At 32.7% G+C, this 18,334-nt stretch overlaps 3 protein-coding genes across 3 annotated transcripts in view; all 3 read right to left on the minus strand.

The window, feature by feature from the left end:
• The window catches only part of LOC111052491 (zinc finger protein 2), a 64,463-nt gene extending 55,504 nt beyond the window's left edge, over positions 1-8,959 (minus strand). Inside the window, exon 1 of the mRNA XM_039436031.1 lies at positions 8,696-8,959. Within this exon, the coding sequence (XP_039291965.1) occupies positions 8,696-8,703 (8 nt within the window). The 5' untranslated portion in view covers positions 8,704-8,959. The remainder of the gene's footprint in view (positions 1-8,695) is intronic.
• LOC120353380 overlaps positions 1-18,334 on the minus strand; it is a 437,229-nt gene that overhangs the window by 234,733 nt on the left and 184,162 nt on the right. The gene's annotated exons all lie outside the window — the stretch shown is intronic.
• LOC111050580 overlaps positions 15,054-18,334 on the minus strand; it is a 553,956-nt gene continuing 550,675 nt past the window's right edge. The window contains 1 exon segment of the mRNA XM_039436032.1: positions 15,054-15,471. Coding sequence (XP_039291966.1) covers positions 15,467-15,471 — 5 coding nt within the window. The 3' untranslated portion in view covers positions 15,054-15,466.

The following is an 18,334-nucleotide window of genomic DNA, read 5'->3' on the forward strand; positions in this document are numbered from 1 at the left end:
ATTTAAATTCGAAAGCAGCTCAGCTAAAGAGTTAACAAAGTCCTGGCAATTATCATTAGGTGATCTGTAAGCACAAACAATAACCCACTCCTCCTCAAAAATTTTCAGCTCTATCACGAGACAACTAGCCCCAACTATTGTGCATTCCCGCACATGAACATGATCATAATCTTTTTTCAAGTAAACTACTACACCCCCATTTCTATTTGTGTGATTCATTGAATAGTACTGATTAAAACCAGGTATATCACACCCTATGGGCCTAACACCTTGGTGACCCGTCTCAGATAATACAATCATGTCTATAAATGGCAATACATTAGCAAATTCTAAACAGAACTCGTCTAAATTCTTCCCAATGAATCTGATATTACTATGAATTATATCAAAATTTACACTGGGTTGATTAGAAATAATATTGTAATAATCATTAGAGTTATTCAAACATAATGTCTCAACTTCATCGAATTCATCTAAATTTTCAAAAATGTCCATAATAAAATTATTTTACTGTTCATTGTTAAACAAGTCTTTAGTACTTACATCTTAGAAAGGTCCACATCACTTTTAATATGTAAAACATTCTTACTGGTTTCGTCTTTTTTGACAAGAATATTACCATCACGTACCCACACAAAGCGATATCCTTTCTCCCGAGCGATTGTTCTGGTCGTATTTAGCAGTTCAAGCGTTGAAGGTATCAAATGTTCGTAAGCCATCACCCTTGTTTCAGGTAGAACAGCTGAAATGTTTTTCGCCGATATACCAGCCCCACTATTGTCCTGCGAAGATGCTAGACGAAAATGACCCATCCATGACATCTTATCTTGACGACGTACGAATTTAATTACTATCGGTTTGATGCTGTCTTTCTTCTTACTGGGAAGGCGATGAGCAACACTTATGTCTCTAGCAGTTAACTCACTTCCAATCGTTTTTGAAAGCATATTAAAAACCTCATTGACACATTCGTTATTTGTTTCTGTTATTCCGGTAACCACAATATTATCTCTACGACTGTAAGATTGTAGGTCCGCAATATCTGTTTTCAGTTTTTCATTATCACTTTTCAATTTTTCATTGTCCTTTTTAATTTTTTCATTCTCCAGCTTGATGGATGTTAAATCATTTTTGAAACTTTCAAATTCCTCCGAAATGAATTGAATCGATTTTTTAAACTCAGCGAAGTCAGTTTTGAAATCTGGCGGCAACTCCGATTGAATCAGCTGTTTAACAACTTGGCCGATCGCTTGAAGGTCAGCCTGTGAGAGAGTAGTTGTAGGCCTACCACTAGTAGAAGTGAAGGTAGACGGAGCGGCGGCACTCTGTGTTGACACCGCGACCCCCGCCTCAACCACAGTAGACAATGCCGCTTTGTCACCCGCACTGGCGCCGTCTGCACTGCTTATCTGCTTCTGCTGTTTACCCGCTACTGCCACCGACTTACACACTATACATTTCCATTTACTTCTAGTGTCATTTGACATTTTACGAAAGTTTTTTCGTTAATAAGTTCACACACGAAATGTAAATATTTTTTACAAACACAACAAAAAATAAGGTCCTGTTCCGGAACATCACTGTCACATTTTGAACACTGCATAATGATTTAAATTGATAAAAAACTGGTTAATAACACGGAGCTGTTAACAATCGATGTTACTCATTCAACTGCCAGAGGCGTACTGAAATATATGATGACATAACATATATCATGAAATATATGTTTGTATGATAATTATTACATTCTTAATATTAGTAGATGATGAAAATTTATACAATTTTAAAAATATTTAATTCTATTCAAAATACCAGCCAACAAATATTTTTGATCTGCAATTCAATCTGAACGCGTGATCTGGAGTCAGCCATTTTTGTAGCTGCTCAGCTGATATAATTGTTACAACTTTTGCCGATAGATAGCGCAATCGGCAGTGCCAATCAGACGACCGGTTTTAAGGGTTTAAATTTAGGTTATGTTGTTAGTAATCATTGTCACCAATACGTAAGTTATTAGAATGATTTTATTTGCAGTTTATATAAAAAAATGTAGATGAAGGAAAAATGTTGTGTACATCACGAGCGAAAAATATTTTTCTCCCTCAGGGAAATTGCTGCCCTCGGCTTCGCCTCGGGCTTCAAACTTTTTCCCACAGGGAGAAAAAGTCGTACTTTTCACTCTAGATATACAAATAACTATTTTCCCAATTGGCAGAATTAATGAAATATTGAAACTGGAACTTTCTCATTCAGCCGAATCCCAATCGACAGAAAACGTTGTTTGTTGCATTGAGCCGAAAGTGGTGAGAGTCCCAAACGACCAAAAGTGTTGAGAGTCCCAAACGACCGAAAGTGATAGGTTTCCCAAACGACAGAAAGTTTCTCTAGTTTGTCGCAAATGACAGAAAGCGTTCTGCCAATTGGGAAAAAAGTAGTTTTCGGCCGTTTGGGAAAATATAGCGTTTCGGTCGTTTGGGATTCTGTCAATTGGGACCCTACGGAGAAGACAACATACTGTGTTTCCATTAAAATCACCCAACTTATATGGGCTACTTAATTCAAATTAATAAAGACAATATAAAAACTTTTAATACTCTTTACTAGAAACTTTAAAATATTTTAACGGCTCTTTATTAAATATTTGAAAGTTTTCAATAAAGGGTACTGCAAAGTTTTTATATTGTTTTTATTAATGTGTTTCCATTTTATACTGGAAAAATCGACAACATCTCAGACTACTGTGTTCAATATTATCTATGATTCCCACTCAAGCAAATCCGACAGTTTGGAATTAATCTCACTATCGTTAATGGTTTGATACACTACCCTTGATACTGTATCAAATCAGTAGATCTGTTGCACATTATCACAGTCTGGTTTGATACACTACCCTTGATACTGTATCAAATCAGTAGATCTGTTGCACATTATTAGTTATTCGTTTTTCGATAGACAAACATATGAGAATATCACATTTTGTAGTTAATTTCTTAAAACTAGAAAGAGAGATAACGTTGAAGAAGGTGAAGGTGTTTTTTATAATAAAGATGAATTAAATTGATAGTTCTATTCGATAAATAAATTCCAAGTTGTACTATAACGAGTAGAAATTTACAATAATTAATAAGCTTACATAAAATAGAATGAAACAGGAAACAAACAGTACGGTACACCATGCAAACAAGCAATCGATGAACCAAAAAATATTAATATGAACTAACATTAATGATTAGATCATAGGCTAAAAATATACAATATTCTGGCTAAAAAACAGAAGATAATGTCATGAAAAATCAGTAGAATATCACTGAGGGAAGAAAAAATGAATTTCATTTTGTAAATTAAAAATAACTGAGTATGAGAATAACACAGCATTTCAACTTTATAAAAATACGTTGAAGCATTCATAAGCGACCCACATATAATACGACTAATACCAACATATAGCAGATAAATACATAGAAACTTTGACAAAGCATAAGCCCACCAGTACATACAAAGGAATACAAGTCAGAGGATTTAAATTGCCTAATTACGAAATAGGTACTCATAGTAAAAATGTAATAGTAGATGAAAAATCAGGAGAAGCAAACGAGATAGATTTCAAAGCGATTACAAGAAATTATAACGAAGTAACGACAAATAACAAGCGACAGACAAAAATGATCAGAGATTAACCAACTTTTCCATCAAATCTGATTATTCAATAATTAATTTAAACGAAAGAAAGTAATAATTGAAAAAGTTCAGCATCTACCCAACAATCAAAGACAAGAACAATATAAAAATACTTCAACAATAGAAGTCCGGTAATATATCCGAGAACTCTTAGGCTATGTACACATGGTAGCGTCGCACCGCGCGGTTTGAGACGCGCGTCCGACCGCGCGGTGTGATATACAATGGAGATAATGGCAGCGTCCACATGCACCACTCGCTCAAATCTGGACGCGCCGCGCACTGCGCCGCCCAGACTTTCAACCTGAACCGCGCGGCGACAGCGCAGTTCCCAGTACACTACAGTCAGTTGGACTGTACACATGAGAGCAGTCGGACGCGAGTTTTGATCTAGTTCACTTGTTTTGTGTAGTGATTTTACAGCAACTCTGTTCAGTGTGCAGCCATGGAAATGAACAATTTTGACACAGAATTGTTTATAGAAGAAGTAATAAGTCGACGTGTCATATGGGATATGGCGAGTCCTGATTACAAGAACAGAACAAGAACTTGATGCCAAGTCGTCTTTTACGATCTCCAACAACTCGTCAGAAGATGAAATCGACATTCGCAAATAGTTACAAAAATTGGGTTCGTATTTCCTCAAGTTAGGGTAAAGTGGCACAAAAGCCCAATGCGTTAATCTATCGGTCAAAATAGGGTGAACACAAAAGTTTCTTTGCCTTCGTTTTCTCGCTTTATATCTACGATACACAAGCCACATACATGTTACCTCTTCAACTTCCATTGCTAAACTGGAGGTGGACGCTGCGTATAAAACGCTCGCATGTGTACAACTGCAGAATTTTGGACGCGCGTCGCACCGTGCGGTGCGACGCTACCATGTGTACATAGACTAATTCTGTTTAGTCTACTACAAATGAAATTCAAAAAAAAAAAACTGTTCCTAACGTAAACAAACCTTATGGACGTGCTTACAGAGGTAAAAGTCAAGAAAAACGTAGAAGGTTTAGAATAGAATATAGTGAGGTCCCAGTTATAATGGCAGTATTTGATTCTCATTGGTGTGTTGCTATCCTTGTCTGTCATTCAATGAAGCAGATAGCGCTATCCTTTTCTAAAACTGCAACGTTGCCAGATTGTTTTTAACAGAGTAGAAATATAATTAATCAACAAAATATGCAATTCCAATTATGGAAATTCATTATTTAACTATTGAAAAATATGTTCACTTGATGAATAAAATAACATTGATTATTTTAAACAGGAATGAACAGTTATAATAATAATAATAATATCGAGTGACCTGGCTGGCTCAGGTCTGGTGTCAGAGTTTTCAGGTCGCAACTGATCAATTTCAGGGCCTCTGACATGACCTAACGACTGCTTTTTAGGCAGCCGGGACCGACGGCTTAACGTGTCCATCCGAAACACGGGAGTGGCCCGAGATAAATATCTTGCCCGGGCCGGGATTTGAACCCGGGCCTCTGAATCATGAAGCCAGCATCTGATCCACTCGACTACGGCCACTCTAATGAACAGTTGAAGATATACCGGTATCAGCTATCGTCTATAGAAGGCAGTGGCAAGGCAGAGAATCGACAACACTGTTCTCCTATCTTTCTTCAATGCTATAGAACCTCACTATAGAAAAATGTTTTTTTTCTGGTGTATAAAACACCTCACAAGTGCTTAAAACATCCTATAAAACTGCTGTATGTACTATCATACAGAAAAAATAGCATGAGAAGATATCCCATGGTATAGGCCGTTTATGTTCCAATTTTCAATTTTAACTCATGCTGATAGTCCTAGTGGTTGTTTTACTTTCCTTGCCCTATTACCATAGGTAAGGAAAGTATTGCTTTCCGAAAAAAAATTAAGGTACCCCAATTTCTAAATAATTTCTATACGTTTCAAGGTCCCCTGAGTCCAAAAAAGTGGTTTTTGGGTATTGGTCTGTATGTGTGTGTGTGTATGTGTGTGTGTGTGTGTGTGTGTTTATGAGTGTATGTGCGTCTGTGTACACGATATCTCATCCCCCAATCAACGGAATGACTTGAAATTTGGAACTTAAGGTCCTTACAATATAAGGATCCGACACGAACAATTTCGAACAAATCCAATTCAAGATGGCGGCTAAAATGGCGAAAATCTCTACTATTAATGTTCAGTGACATTTTCACCTAAAATTGGAAATAAGCTCGAAATTCGAGAAAATGTGTTTATTCAATAATGCAAACTGTTGGCAACTGTTGATTCTATTAAATCATTCACTATGAAGAGATAGCAGACTTCGTATGTCTCCAGCGTTATTGTCCTGTCACCAGCTGGCAGATCTTTGAATAGTAGACTTGAGATGCGCGTGTACACTAACGTCAGGTGATAAATTTTCATAACGGCAAGGAAAGTTGTGTGAGGGCGCTACACCAGATTTTTTCGTAAAGCTATGTGACGATGGTAGTCTCTCATACTGTGCCGTTCTTACACTCTCACCCCAAAAAACCTTTAATAATAGACAATAGTCGACAGTAATCGGCTTGAGTTAGCAAACAATCGGCTTGAAATTTGGAACATGAACTACCTATGCCATGGGATATCTTCTTATGCTATCTTTTCTCTATAGTACTATTTATCTACGACCACTCAAGCAAACAACTCTCTCCTATAATCATAAGAACGAAAAAGAAAATTTGAAAGAATGAAAAATCGAATCACGACAGAAATTTGAAAATTGGCAAGAAGCAACAAACAACTAGTATACTAAGATAAGAAAAAATTAACACCCGGCTTCACAAAAGTTTGTTAACTTTCAATCCTGATTAAATGCCACAAAAACTAAACAGAGGAGCCCTCTTCTCAAAAAACCTTCTCTGATTGGTTCTAGTGGAATTTAATAATGATTAAAATTAAATAGGCTTCACGAAAGTCTTTCAACTTTTAATCCCGATTAAATGCAACAAAAACCAATCAGAGAAGCCCTCTTCTCAAAAACTCTTCTGATTGGTTCTCGTGAAATTTAAACATGATTGAAATAACATATACTTTTGTGCAACCGGGCGATAATGCTTGAGACATTAACACAAAAACATACTGATGGATTTAAAAAGATTCAATAGCTACATAAAGCATTTTTAGGAGGTATACAACTGGATTCCCATCAGTATCAGTCAACGTGACCAGTTCAAATATAATTCCCATGGGTTACAATTGGACTATTTTCACTCAGCAAGTATGAATGGTTTTATTAGAGCTTATGGGAATATTATTCTCATTGTAAATATAATTAACATGAGTTTTGATTGAACTTTTCACACTCAGCACGGCCGAGCGGGTATGAATAGTCGCATTAAAGCTTATGAGAATAATATTATCACTATGAATATGATTCACATGCGTTTTAATTGAACTATTTACACTCAGCCCGACCGAGCGGGTATGAATAGTCGCATTAAAGCTTATGAGAATAATATTCTCACTGTAAATATAATTAACATGTGTTTTAATTGAACTATTCACACTCAGCACGGCCGAGCGAGTATGAATGGCTCCATTAGAGCTTATGAGAACAATATTCTCACTGTAAATATGATTCACATGCGTTTTAATTGAACTATTCACACTCAGCACGGCCGAGCGAGTATGAATGGTCCCATTAGAGCTTATGAGAATAATATTCTCACTGTAAATATAATTAACATGAGTTTTAATTGAACTATTCACACTCAGCCCGACCGAGCTAGTATGAATGGTCCCATTAGAGCTTATGAGACTCATATTCTCACTGATACGTGGGAATCCAGCATAAAATATGCACAATGCTTCTTCTACTACATTGAAAGCAGACATTGAGAATTGTTTTGACTGATTTTTAGGGTACCAACACTTTTATCATCCGTCCATCCACATATGACTCGACTTTTATCACCTCTATTCGATTAACTAGGACCAAATTTTCAACTGAAATGCTTCTTACGATCTCTAGTAACCCTGAAGATAGACATAGGACCTAGAAGAGACAAATTTTGACATTAAACAAGTGGTTGACATACTAAGTTACTTGTGGTAGTAGTGATTTAAATTGAGATAAAATACTATGGGCCAAGACACAGAACTGGAAGCGTTTTCAACAAGAGTTTGAAGGGCAGAAAGCTCTTCGATTGGCTGATTATCAGCTGATTTACGAACGCCAACTCAATCAGCCAATTGGAGAGCTTCCTGTCATGCCGACTCGTCTTGAAAAAGACTTCGTGTGGCTTGATCCTAATTTAGATGCAACATTAATGCAATTGAAGAACAATTGATGCTTTTTCCATGAAGAAATACTACATAATAATTTTGTTGTTGTCTTGACATTATGCTGTCACATAAATATTAACAAATACTTGAGACATGAAAAAGCTGTGTAGGCTAATATTAAACAAAAACACCTACTTTTTGATGTGAAATACGGGAGGCATTTCACATCTGGGGTGGAGCTTCAAAAGCCTGCTGAAGCTCCTTTTCAGGTGCGAATTATGCATTCCTCATCAAAAAGTAAGTGTTTTTAAAAGAAATCTAACTTGAGTAAGTTCCTAAATGTACCAAAAATATATGGTCAACACAAATAATGTGAAAACTTGACAGTAGACCAGTAAATAGAATTGAAAACAATGACAGTAATATCTTGTCTAGGTTATAATCGATGTTTGGACTGTCATTCAATTATTGAAGGCAATAACTCAAATGGAAATACACAACGAAAAAATGGAATTGATGAGTTAATATTAAAAATGACAACGTCAATGTTACAGGACATTATAAAGGAAATTTATTTGTGAATGCAAACTCCAAAAAAACAAAAAGTATCCAAGTTTGGGTACTAACCCTACAAGCAAAGATCAGTGGATACAGAACCTCAAAGCTTGGATAAAAACATGAAATATGACAGAAACTGTCTGTCTATTTCAAAATTGAGAAAGAACAAAATATTTCTAATTTGTTTACATTATTCAGTAAACAGAAATAGTTTATTTACCTTAACATGGGCTTGCAGAGTAGGCTACAGTCTTCTCACTTTTAAATTTTTCATATCTGTGTTTTCTTTCTTGGAATATCAATGACCACTATAGAAAAATTTGTTTCATTTTAAACTTGAGTATTTTTACAAACTAGCACTAAAGACAATACATTAAAGCTTTAATTTACTATATATATTTACATAAATATCGACAAAAACTGGCAACCATTACGCGTCTCCAACCATTTAGCTAGTTTTTGGATCCTTTGCTGCTTCCATTGAATTCAGTAACCTCAACAGAAAGCCATATGTGGCGCCTCTACAGTATTTTTTATAAACTAAATTGGTAGCGATTTTCAAAAGACCCTCCCATAAGAAATGGCGCGTAGAATTCAAATTTTCTATTTGGGGACTCCTCATAATTTTACAGCACTATCATAACGGTACAGCGATTAAATATAATAAAAAAGTCTTATGTGAGCATGATTAGATTCTTTATTTATACAATTCTTATTTATCTGATGTGTTATTATATTATAGCCTACACAAAAAAACAATGTCAAATATACCGGTGTTTTAATTAATTTTGAGCGTGCGTAGCTTCTAGTATTCTCAAGGGTTTATAAAAACAATTTATTAGCTTTCCAAGTCTAAATTGAATAAGCAGAGTTTTCTTATGAATATCTATCTAATGCCTGTGGCTTGAAACTCACCTAAAGCTGCGGGTCCACTCATTTCTCATCTTTAAAGTATCCGTGTACCAAAACCGACACACACAAGCCAAATGTCAGTTTGGGCATCATCCTCAGCACAAAAATAGTAATAAGCAATAGCTTACTTGATTAAGTTAATAAATTACATTTTCATTTTGCTGATCAATAAAACTATCCTATTCTAAACCATCAAATATTGATTTAGAAAGGGGGAACTAAAAATAGTGGTCCTTTCTGGCAAGCGGTAATCACGGCCTTATTACGTAGGTACCGGTATTTAATTTATATTCTACTGATATCTGATGAGTGTTATAAGATATTCCATAATCATATTTATCGGGCACTAACTTATCAGTAGGCTATCTAAATGTTGAAACTTATTGCAGTACCGTAGTCTATTCTAAAACTTACTGCGTATCTCAATAAACATTTTGGCTAAAGCTGCTGAATTCTTTTTTGTAGCACGCATATCATGGTGAAATCCGATTTAGAGTCTATGCAACCAGTTTCAAGTTCATATCTTCAATGGTTATTTAGATATTCAAGAAGATATGCACAATTCAGTACCGTACCTACATTATTTCATGAAATAAAGGAGTGTTGAATGCCAATAATTTCGAACAGATTTTAGAACTCCATTATCAAATCAAATCCTGTTATGGGAATTTTTCATAGTCCACTTATCCATACTTAGGATTAGTTGCACAAAGCCTGTTAAATTTTAACCGTGATTAAATGCAATGAGAACCAATCAGAGGAGCCTATCACATGAGAATCAGCTAAGAAGTTATTTTCATTCTACTTTCCTACAGCCCGGCTGCACAAAAGCCTGTTAATTTCAACCATGATTGAAATTACACACTTGTAATTTCAATCATGGTTGAAATTAACAGGCTTTTGTGCAGCCGGGCTGTAGGAAAGTAGAATGAAAATAACTTCTTAGCTGATTCTCATGTGATAGTATAGATGACACATCGATTTCGAAAGCTGAAAGACTTAATTATACTTGAAAATGTTTTGAAATTATCCTGGAGAACAATAACATGATTTTTATAATAATTATCATGAATAATAATTGCATTCTCAATTATTCTCATTTGCTGTGGAAAACATTCACTTTGACAAAATGTATTTACTGTCAATTTCGTCATCAAACTTCATAAGAAACTTAACCTACACACTCTATAAGTTTTTCATATCTTTGAACAAATATTTCTATATACTGTGGTTGTGGAGGCAAAATAATATTAAAGACTTCACAACTTTCTTCATATCTTTGAACAAATATCTTTATACTGTGGTGACAAAATAGTACGGTATATGCTGAGAATTAGAGAGTAAAAATCATTGAAACTAACAGGTATATATATATGTAGGAAAAAGTAAAAAAAGAATTTCAATTTTCAAAAGTTTATTCTCAAAATATTTTACAAAAATAATCATCTACATAAATGATGCAACACATTAATAATATTACAACAAATTTAAGCTTGGCTTTATTAATCGAAAAATTCGTTTCTGGGAAACATTACAAACATTATGTAAGCACTTTGTTTTTGATATTCTCCCGCAATACATTTTTAATAATTCTACTGTTTTCCACTTCGTTCAGGACTGGTTTGACTGGCTGCAACATAACTATATGCTCCTGTGGTTGTAGTTTCCTAACATTGTTCCCTGCAACTTTATTGTCCTTCAATTTTCCTGGCAACTGAACCATATCAGCATAGCTTAACATAGGCCTACTTTCACTTTGTTTCATAGTGTCTACCGCCTTATTTATATTTTTAAGGGACTCCTGAATACCCTTATTAGTGTTTCCGAGCCCTGCCGCTAGCTGTGAAATTGTCACTGACCTTGTTTCTAGTTTGACGATTGTTTCCGACAATTCATTAGTTATTGAAATAAATCTGTCGAAATCAGCCCTCAGAACTTTTCTTTTTTCAAATTCCGCTTCCGCCCATAGATTAAGTTCGTGCTTTATCTGCTTTAAAAGTTCATAATCCTTTGAAAATTCATTGCTGATTACCTTTGATGTAGATTGCTCTGCTGGTTTCTCCATTGTAGGGGACTCCTGGACCTGTCCTGAAGATGATGATTGCTCCTGCTCTTCTCCCACTTCCTCGAATTCCGGAATTAATCCATATGGCGCCCTGACCGGTGATCTCATACGTAACGTAACGGATGGATTCACTAGTCTATCAGCTATAACTCACTTTTGCAATAATCACAACACAATTGTTATTATGTTCCGCAGCTCTAAACAACGATGTTTTACTACTCGGCGTCTCAATTAAGAATCCTTAATTGACACTAACAGGTATATGTAGGAAAAAGTAAAATAAGCATTTCAATTTTCAAAAGTTTTATTCTCAAAATATTTTACAAAAATAATCATCTACATAAATGATGCAACACATTAATAATATTACAACAAATTTAAGCTTGGCTTTATTAATCGAAAAATTTGTTTCTGGGAAACATTACAAACATTATGTAAGCACTTTGTGTTAATCTCAATTATAAACAAATTTTGTCCAGCAGAGATGTGAATTTTACTTCTTGTCATCATGATTAAATAGATTTTTTTATAGGCCTCCAGTTGATAGACTATACAGCTTTATTACTTGAAGCTTGATTCCAGATTCTAAGATTTGCAGGAATTTTATTTTATATAGTATATGAATGCAGGAGTTATTTTATTTATTTATTTATTATTTTCGCAAGAAAGCACTGACCGGAAGAGGAAAATTAAGGATATTTCTTGTACTTTTTCTCTCTCAAATTTTAGGCTACAATGATACTGAAAATACAATTTTCATGGTACAGTTGAGAGGTGACACTGTTAAAACCAGTGCCAAAATTATAATTTTTATTTATTGGAAAACGTTTCCCTTATATGGGAGATTGCAAAGTCGGGACTATCTTTGATAGAAGAGACTGGTTTTTGTATGTAAATAATTAATTTAAAATCTTGGTAGTCATATAGAAAATTCAAGCTTTTATCAAATCAATCAAACTGCAAGTTACGTAGGCCTATACGAAATTAATGTTGGTTATAAGAAATATCATATGTTCATGACTGTACAATCAATCATGAACCTTTTGTTGAGAAATCTGAGTTATTCATGAAGTAGGCCTACTGTATTTTACCAGTACAATTACTATTATTATTCCTGAATACAAAAATAATTTTGTATTCAATCAGAATTGAGGATTTGAAGAAAATTTATCGATACACTTGTAGTGCAATATTGTTACTGAACCATCATTACATGAACATCGATAAAATCTATAAATTTTTTAGACATTTTTACGAATATGATTACAACAATCTATACATCTAGAAATATACTTTGATATCAGGAGTACAATAGACGACAATTTATTGAATATAACCATAGGCAACAAACACAATAAAATTCTTACGATTCTAGAATTTATGTTCCAATACGCTTTTATTTATCTTATATTATATGCTAAATTTAAATAATTGACATAGCTTTTATTTATTCAACTGCTTCCTGCACATTAGGACGAGTTATATTATGTTGATGAAAATGCAATACAAATGAAAAACGGATAATTTTAATTGTAAAATAAATTGTTGATGATCAGCTCTGATGGGAATCAATATTTTGATGAATTAATTGATGTTATATGCAAGTGAAAAGACATGACAAGTTGTCAATAAATTAAAAATATAGGTAATGCTCTTTTTATTGACGAGTTGTCAATAAATTGTCGAGTAGTATTTTATTGACGAGTTGTCAATAAATTGAAAATATAGGTAATGCTCTTTTTATTGACGAGTTGTCAATAAATTAAAAATATAGGTAATGCTCTTTTTGACACTAAAAAAGTCTGTAAAGTAGTCTGTCACTGAAAAGTAGTGTAAAAACTGTAACTTACATGTCAATTAAATATAAGAATATGAAATTATAATTATAATTAAATTATAATTAATTATTTTCCAGTACAGTGTAGGTGATGTTTCCAAGTTAGTGAAAATAGTGAAATAAGCTATTTGTCAATGAATGAGAACTTTTAGTGGAAAATTAATAATTATTACTATGCCTAGGTACTAAATGGGTTAATATAGACACTCAACTAGTAGGTATGTACAAAAGCTTGTAAGAATATAAGATCTAAAATAAGAAAAGTATACAATGTGTCAATCATGAGTTAAAATATAAGAATAAAACTTTCAAGAATATGATATAAAATAAGAAAGGTATACAACAAATATTATCTAAAATGATAATTATGTATCATTAAATCAATGAAAGAATAAAGAACAAGTCAATAATGATTCAAACTTATGCGAATTTTGATTATACTATTATGTTGGTACGGTAAGGTAACGACTGGCTTTGATAAGTCCTTATAATAATATATTGAAGCATTTACTCATGATTCGAAATAAATACTAATCAAGATTGATGGATGGATATTCACCAAGTCAGCATGTGAATTACTCAATATTAATATCAAATTGGTTTGATACAATATACAAGGAAAACACTTCACTTCCATGGGCTACTTCTGTACAAATTAATAAAAACAATATAAAAACCTTGTAAGACATTTTGAAAATGACTCAAGTTTAGGGTCGAAAATAGTCGTTGAAATAATTTAAAGTTTTTAATAATAAAGGGTACTACAAGGTTTTTATATTGTTTTTATTAATTAATATACAAGGAGTTTGAGTAGGCCTAGATTCTAGAAATACAAGCCTGTAATCTAGGCCTATATTATATGAGTATTAAAACAAGTTCTTAGTCCAAACTAAGTATCAAATTTTCTCATTTTTATGAGAAAAAACAATGTTTGATGATAGAATAAAGAATTTTGGAAACTATATATCTATATTTTTTACAAAGAAACACTGATTAGGAGAGAAAAACTAAGGATACTCCTTGTAAGTTACTATTTCTCTCCCAAATTTAAATAACATTTTAACTTGATTTGAATTTTTTTCAACAAAGTTATTGATACAGTCTAATATTAGACTGCAGTGTCGTCAAAAACCTAAATAAATTTCAGTTCGTCATTGATATCAAAATAGATGAAAGTTATTGAACAATCTAATTAACACAATCAGCATTTCTACTGAATATTAATAAATATTCCTCAATGGAACTAATATCAGAGATTTATAGGAAACTGAGAAATATTACAGTATGATGCCTATGTTTTTTCAGTGAAAATAGTCATAAGTTTCTTGAAACTATATTAGTTCCAATGTTCAATGGAACTAAGATCAGAACTCCATAAGAAACTGAGTAATGTTATGATGCCTGTGTTTTTTCAGTAATAAAAGTCAGGAGTTTCTTGGAACTAACACATAGTTCCAATGTTCAATGGAACTAAGATCAGAACTCTATAAGAAACTGGGGTAATATTATGATGCCGCTGTGTTTTTCTGTAATAAAAGACAGGAGTTTAATTTTTTATATAAATTATATGGTGCTGACTTGGATAGTCCCAACAGAGATTCTAGGGTAATTATTCCTCGTTCAAAGATCGAGATGCATTCTAAAAATTTATCATTTTTTTTATAAATAATTATTTATAAATTAGATGGTGCTGACTTGGATAGGTTATCATTTTTTTATAAATTATTATTTATAAATTAGATGGTGCTGACTTGGATAGGCCCATTTATAAATTAGATGGTGCTGACTTGGATAGGCCCAACTGGAATTCTAAGATTGTTAAAAAATCGAGATGCATTCTAATAATTCATCAATGACAATTCAATTTTTATTAATAAATGACAACCAATTTTCAACCTATTGAATACAAATAATTATTTAGACAAACTACAATTAATAGCTGCAAAAGCAATCAGATACACAAGTAAAAAAATTGTACTGCAGTTATAAAATACAAGTTGATGTGCATTGTTGGCGATGAAAGAAGATTGCAGGCTTCCAGAAGTGCTGCTTTACATCACTTTACATAGCGTGATGCTGTTTTACATCACTGGCTGCTTTACATAGTGATGCTGCTTTACAGGAACATTATTGATGTGAGGTGATTCTTATCAGAATAAGCTGGCACTGTTAACGTATTAAACTGCAACAATATCAAATCAAAAAAGTAACCATAAGTTCCATTTCAAATTTATTCACATAAAGTACTGTGACACCTTACAATTATACAACAGAAACAATAACAAATAAAAAGTTAACCATGAGTTCCATTTCGAATTTATCATTACCTTCTGCAAAAAAATACCGTTACACCTTTACAATAATGACACCAAATCTTGCATTTTATTCATTTATCATTTACAATCAACTCAAGGACAAAGAAGCAGACTACAGTCCAAAACTTCGTTTCATAAAATAAATTAACGAGGTGTTTTTGTTTAGTTTTGTCTTGTTGAACGATTCATACTCATTCAATAAAGATGCGTAGCCTACTTAAATTCATACAAGTTTTCATATTAATCTATTTCATTTCCATGTAGTCTAAGTTATAACAAACTATTTGAAAAATAAATTATTATTGATTGATACAAAAAATAGCGTGGTTAACTTATTAGACTGCAACAATATCAAATCAAGAAAGTAACCATGAGATCTATTTCGAATTGATCAGTAGCTTCTACAAAAAATACCGTTACACCTCTACAATCATGTCACCAAATATTGCATTATTTACTGATTCATATTCATCAAAGGAGATGTTTCACAGATACAAGTAGTGTTTTTGGACGATATTAGTGTCATAGAGACAAAGTTGCATAGGAACAAGTACTTCTATAAATGGCAGTCTAACAGGAACAAGTTCCCACAGAGACATCCAATTTATTAGAACAAATGGAATGCCTTTATGTTCATGTGTAGGCAACACACCAGGCCAACTCGTTCCTACGAGACTCTAATTGTTCCAGTGAGACTCTACTTGTCTCTGTGGGAACTTGTTCCTGTGAGACTGCCATTTTATAGAAGTACTCGTTCCTATGAAACTTTGTCTCTATGACACTAACATCGTTCAAAAACACTACTTGTCTCTGTGAAAACTTGTCTCTGTGATACGTACCCATTCGAAATACTATGAGTATAATTTGTATGTGTCCAATATTAAAACACACAAGAGGTGATGTGTAAAAAACTTATCCATTGATTTTATCAATCTACTTAGTAGGCCTACCTGAATTTTCATTCATGGAGACAAGAGGTTACCCCTTATATGTCTCATTCATAAATCTATAAATATCTACAACTTGTTTGTTTGGTTTTCATTTTTGCGTGTGAGTTAGTTGATATTTGTATATTTTTGTGTCTCATTCATGAACTATCCACTACTTGTATGCTTGGTTTTATTTTTGCCTGTGAGTTAGTTGATATTTGAATGTTTTTGTTACTCAAAAAAGTGTAGAATGTTTTTACTGTTTAACATCACAAAATGTTTATAATCCAATAGCCCACTTCTGATTTCTATACACAATAATAATAAACTGAACGATATACTGTTATAATAAATAATGAATATGATACATCAAAGAGATGGTGAATGAAATAAAATAAATAGAGTACGGTACGGTACGAAGCTTGAAAAAGTCATCTCGAGCTTTCTGTCTTATTGACACAAAAATATAATTGAAACAAAAAAAAATATATCGGTAATATTGAATCAACGATATTGACACACAGCAATATATCCTACAAATTTTAAAAATAATACGTATTACTGTAAAAGTAACTTGACCTTTAATATAATAGCCTAATAGAGTTGAAAAGCTCTAATTTTATTGCTTGAGTCAAAAGTTTATGTAGAAAGCAACAGATTATGATTATTCTCTTCAATATTTACAAATTACAAGAAATACAAATTTCAGCTACAATAGACCATGAAAAAATTGTACTGTATATTCATAACAGACAATGGAAAAGTTTCATTGAACTGGAAAATCTATTCGTTGATATTTAGCCTGAAAGATGAAAGAATGAATAAATATCAAAATGGAAACTTATTCATAGAGAGATAAGAATCAGAATTATAATATATGATATAATGTGCAAAACATCTCCAGTAATATATATGTACAGTAGGAAAACATAAGAAAAGCACCATAACTATTTCATTGAAAAAATAGTTAGTATACTGAATACATCATAAGTATAGATGAATATTTAAGAACTCATTTGCAAGCATCTCGCAGTTTCGAAGAGTTTCTCTTATTGTACAGGATTAAATGTATACCATACGGTACTTCATTTAGTAAATAGTAAATATTTGATTATCTACGACATTGAAGATAAATTTATAGTACTGTATAAATGATTAAGAACAAGTTCACTAGTTCCTATAAAAATTGATACGTTGAAGTAATCTATGTAAAGATTAATCTAGTAAAGTGAATAAAGAGAAAGAATTATCACCTATATGGCAATTTATTGTCACTGCCTACAAAATATACAGATTTTAAGTAATAAGCTTCTCACAGTTTATAGAATAATAATATAGTACAGTAGTCTACATATTATCAAAAGGAATTGAGAGAAATTGAATATATTACTTGAAAGTATATAAATCTTAGCTGAATGAATCAGGTATACAATTTCCTGTCCTTACCAACCTGTCTCATGATCATCGGACTCTGCTGTAGAAGACACAATAATAATTAACTATAATATAAATCAGTTATCAGTTGACTCAGTTCAATATATCAGTTATTGACAATGTCAGAATGAGAGGGAGATGATTCGATGAATGTAATTTCTTATTTTCATACTTTCCAACCCCAGAAATTCGAGTTTGTAAAATTTTTAATAAACAAATGAGTGTGTTCTCTTATAATAATTATTTGTTTGGTACTCATCTCTTTAGTTTTAAATAGAATATTATTATCAAAAAGAATGTCTTGATAGAACAATAATATTCTTGGACAAACTATTACAATTATTAGAAAAATTCTATCAAGACATTC

Source organism: Nilaparvata lugens, chromosome 10, assembly GCF_014356525.2.
Source record: "Nilaparvata lugens isolate BPH chromosome 10, ASM1435652v1, whole genome shotgun sequence".
NCBI classification, from domain to species: domain Eukaryota; kingdom Metazoa; phylum Arthropoda; class Insecta; order Hemiptera; family Delphacidae; genus Nilaparvata; species Nilaparvata lugens.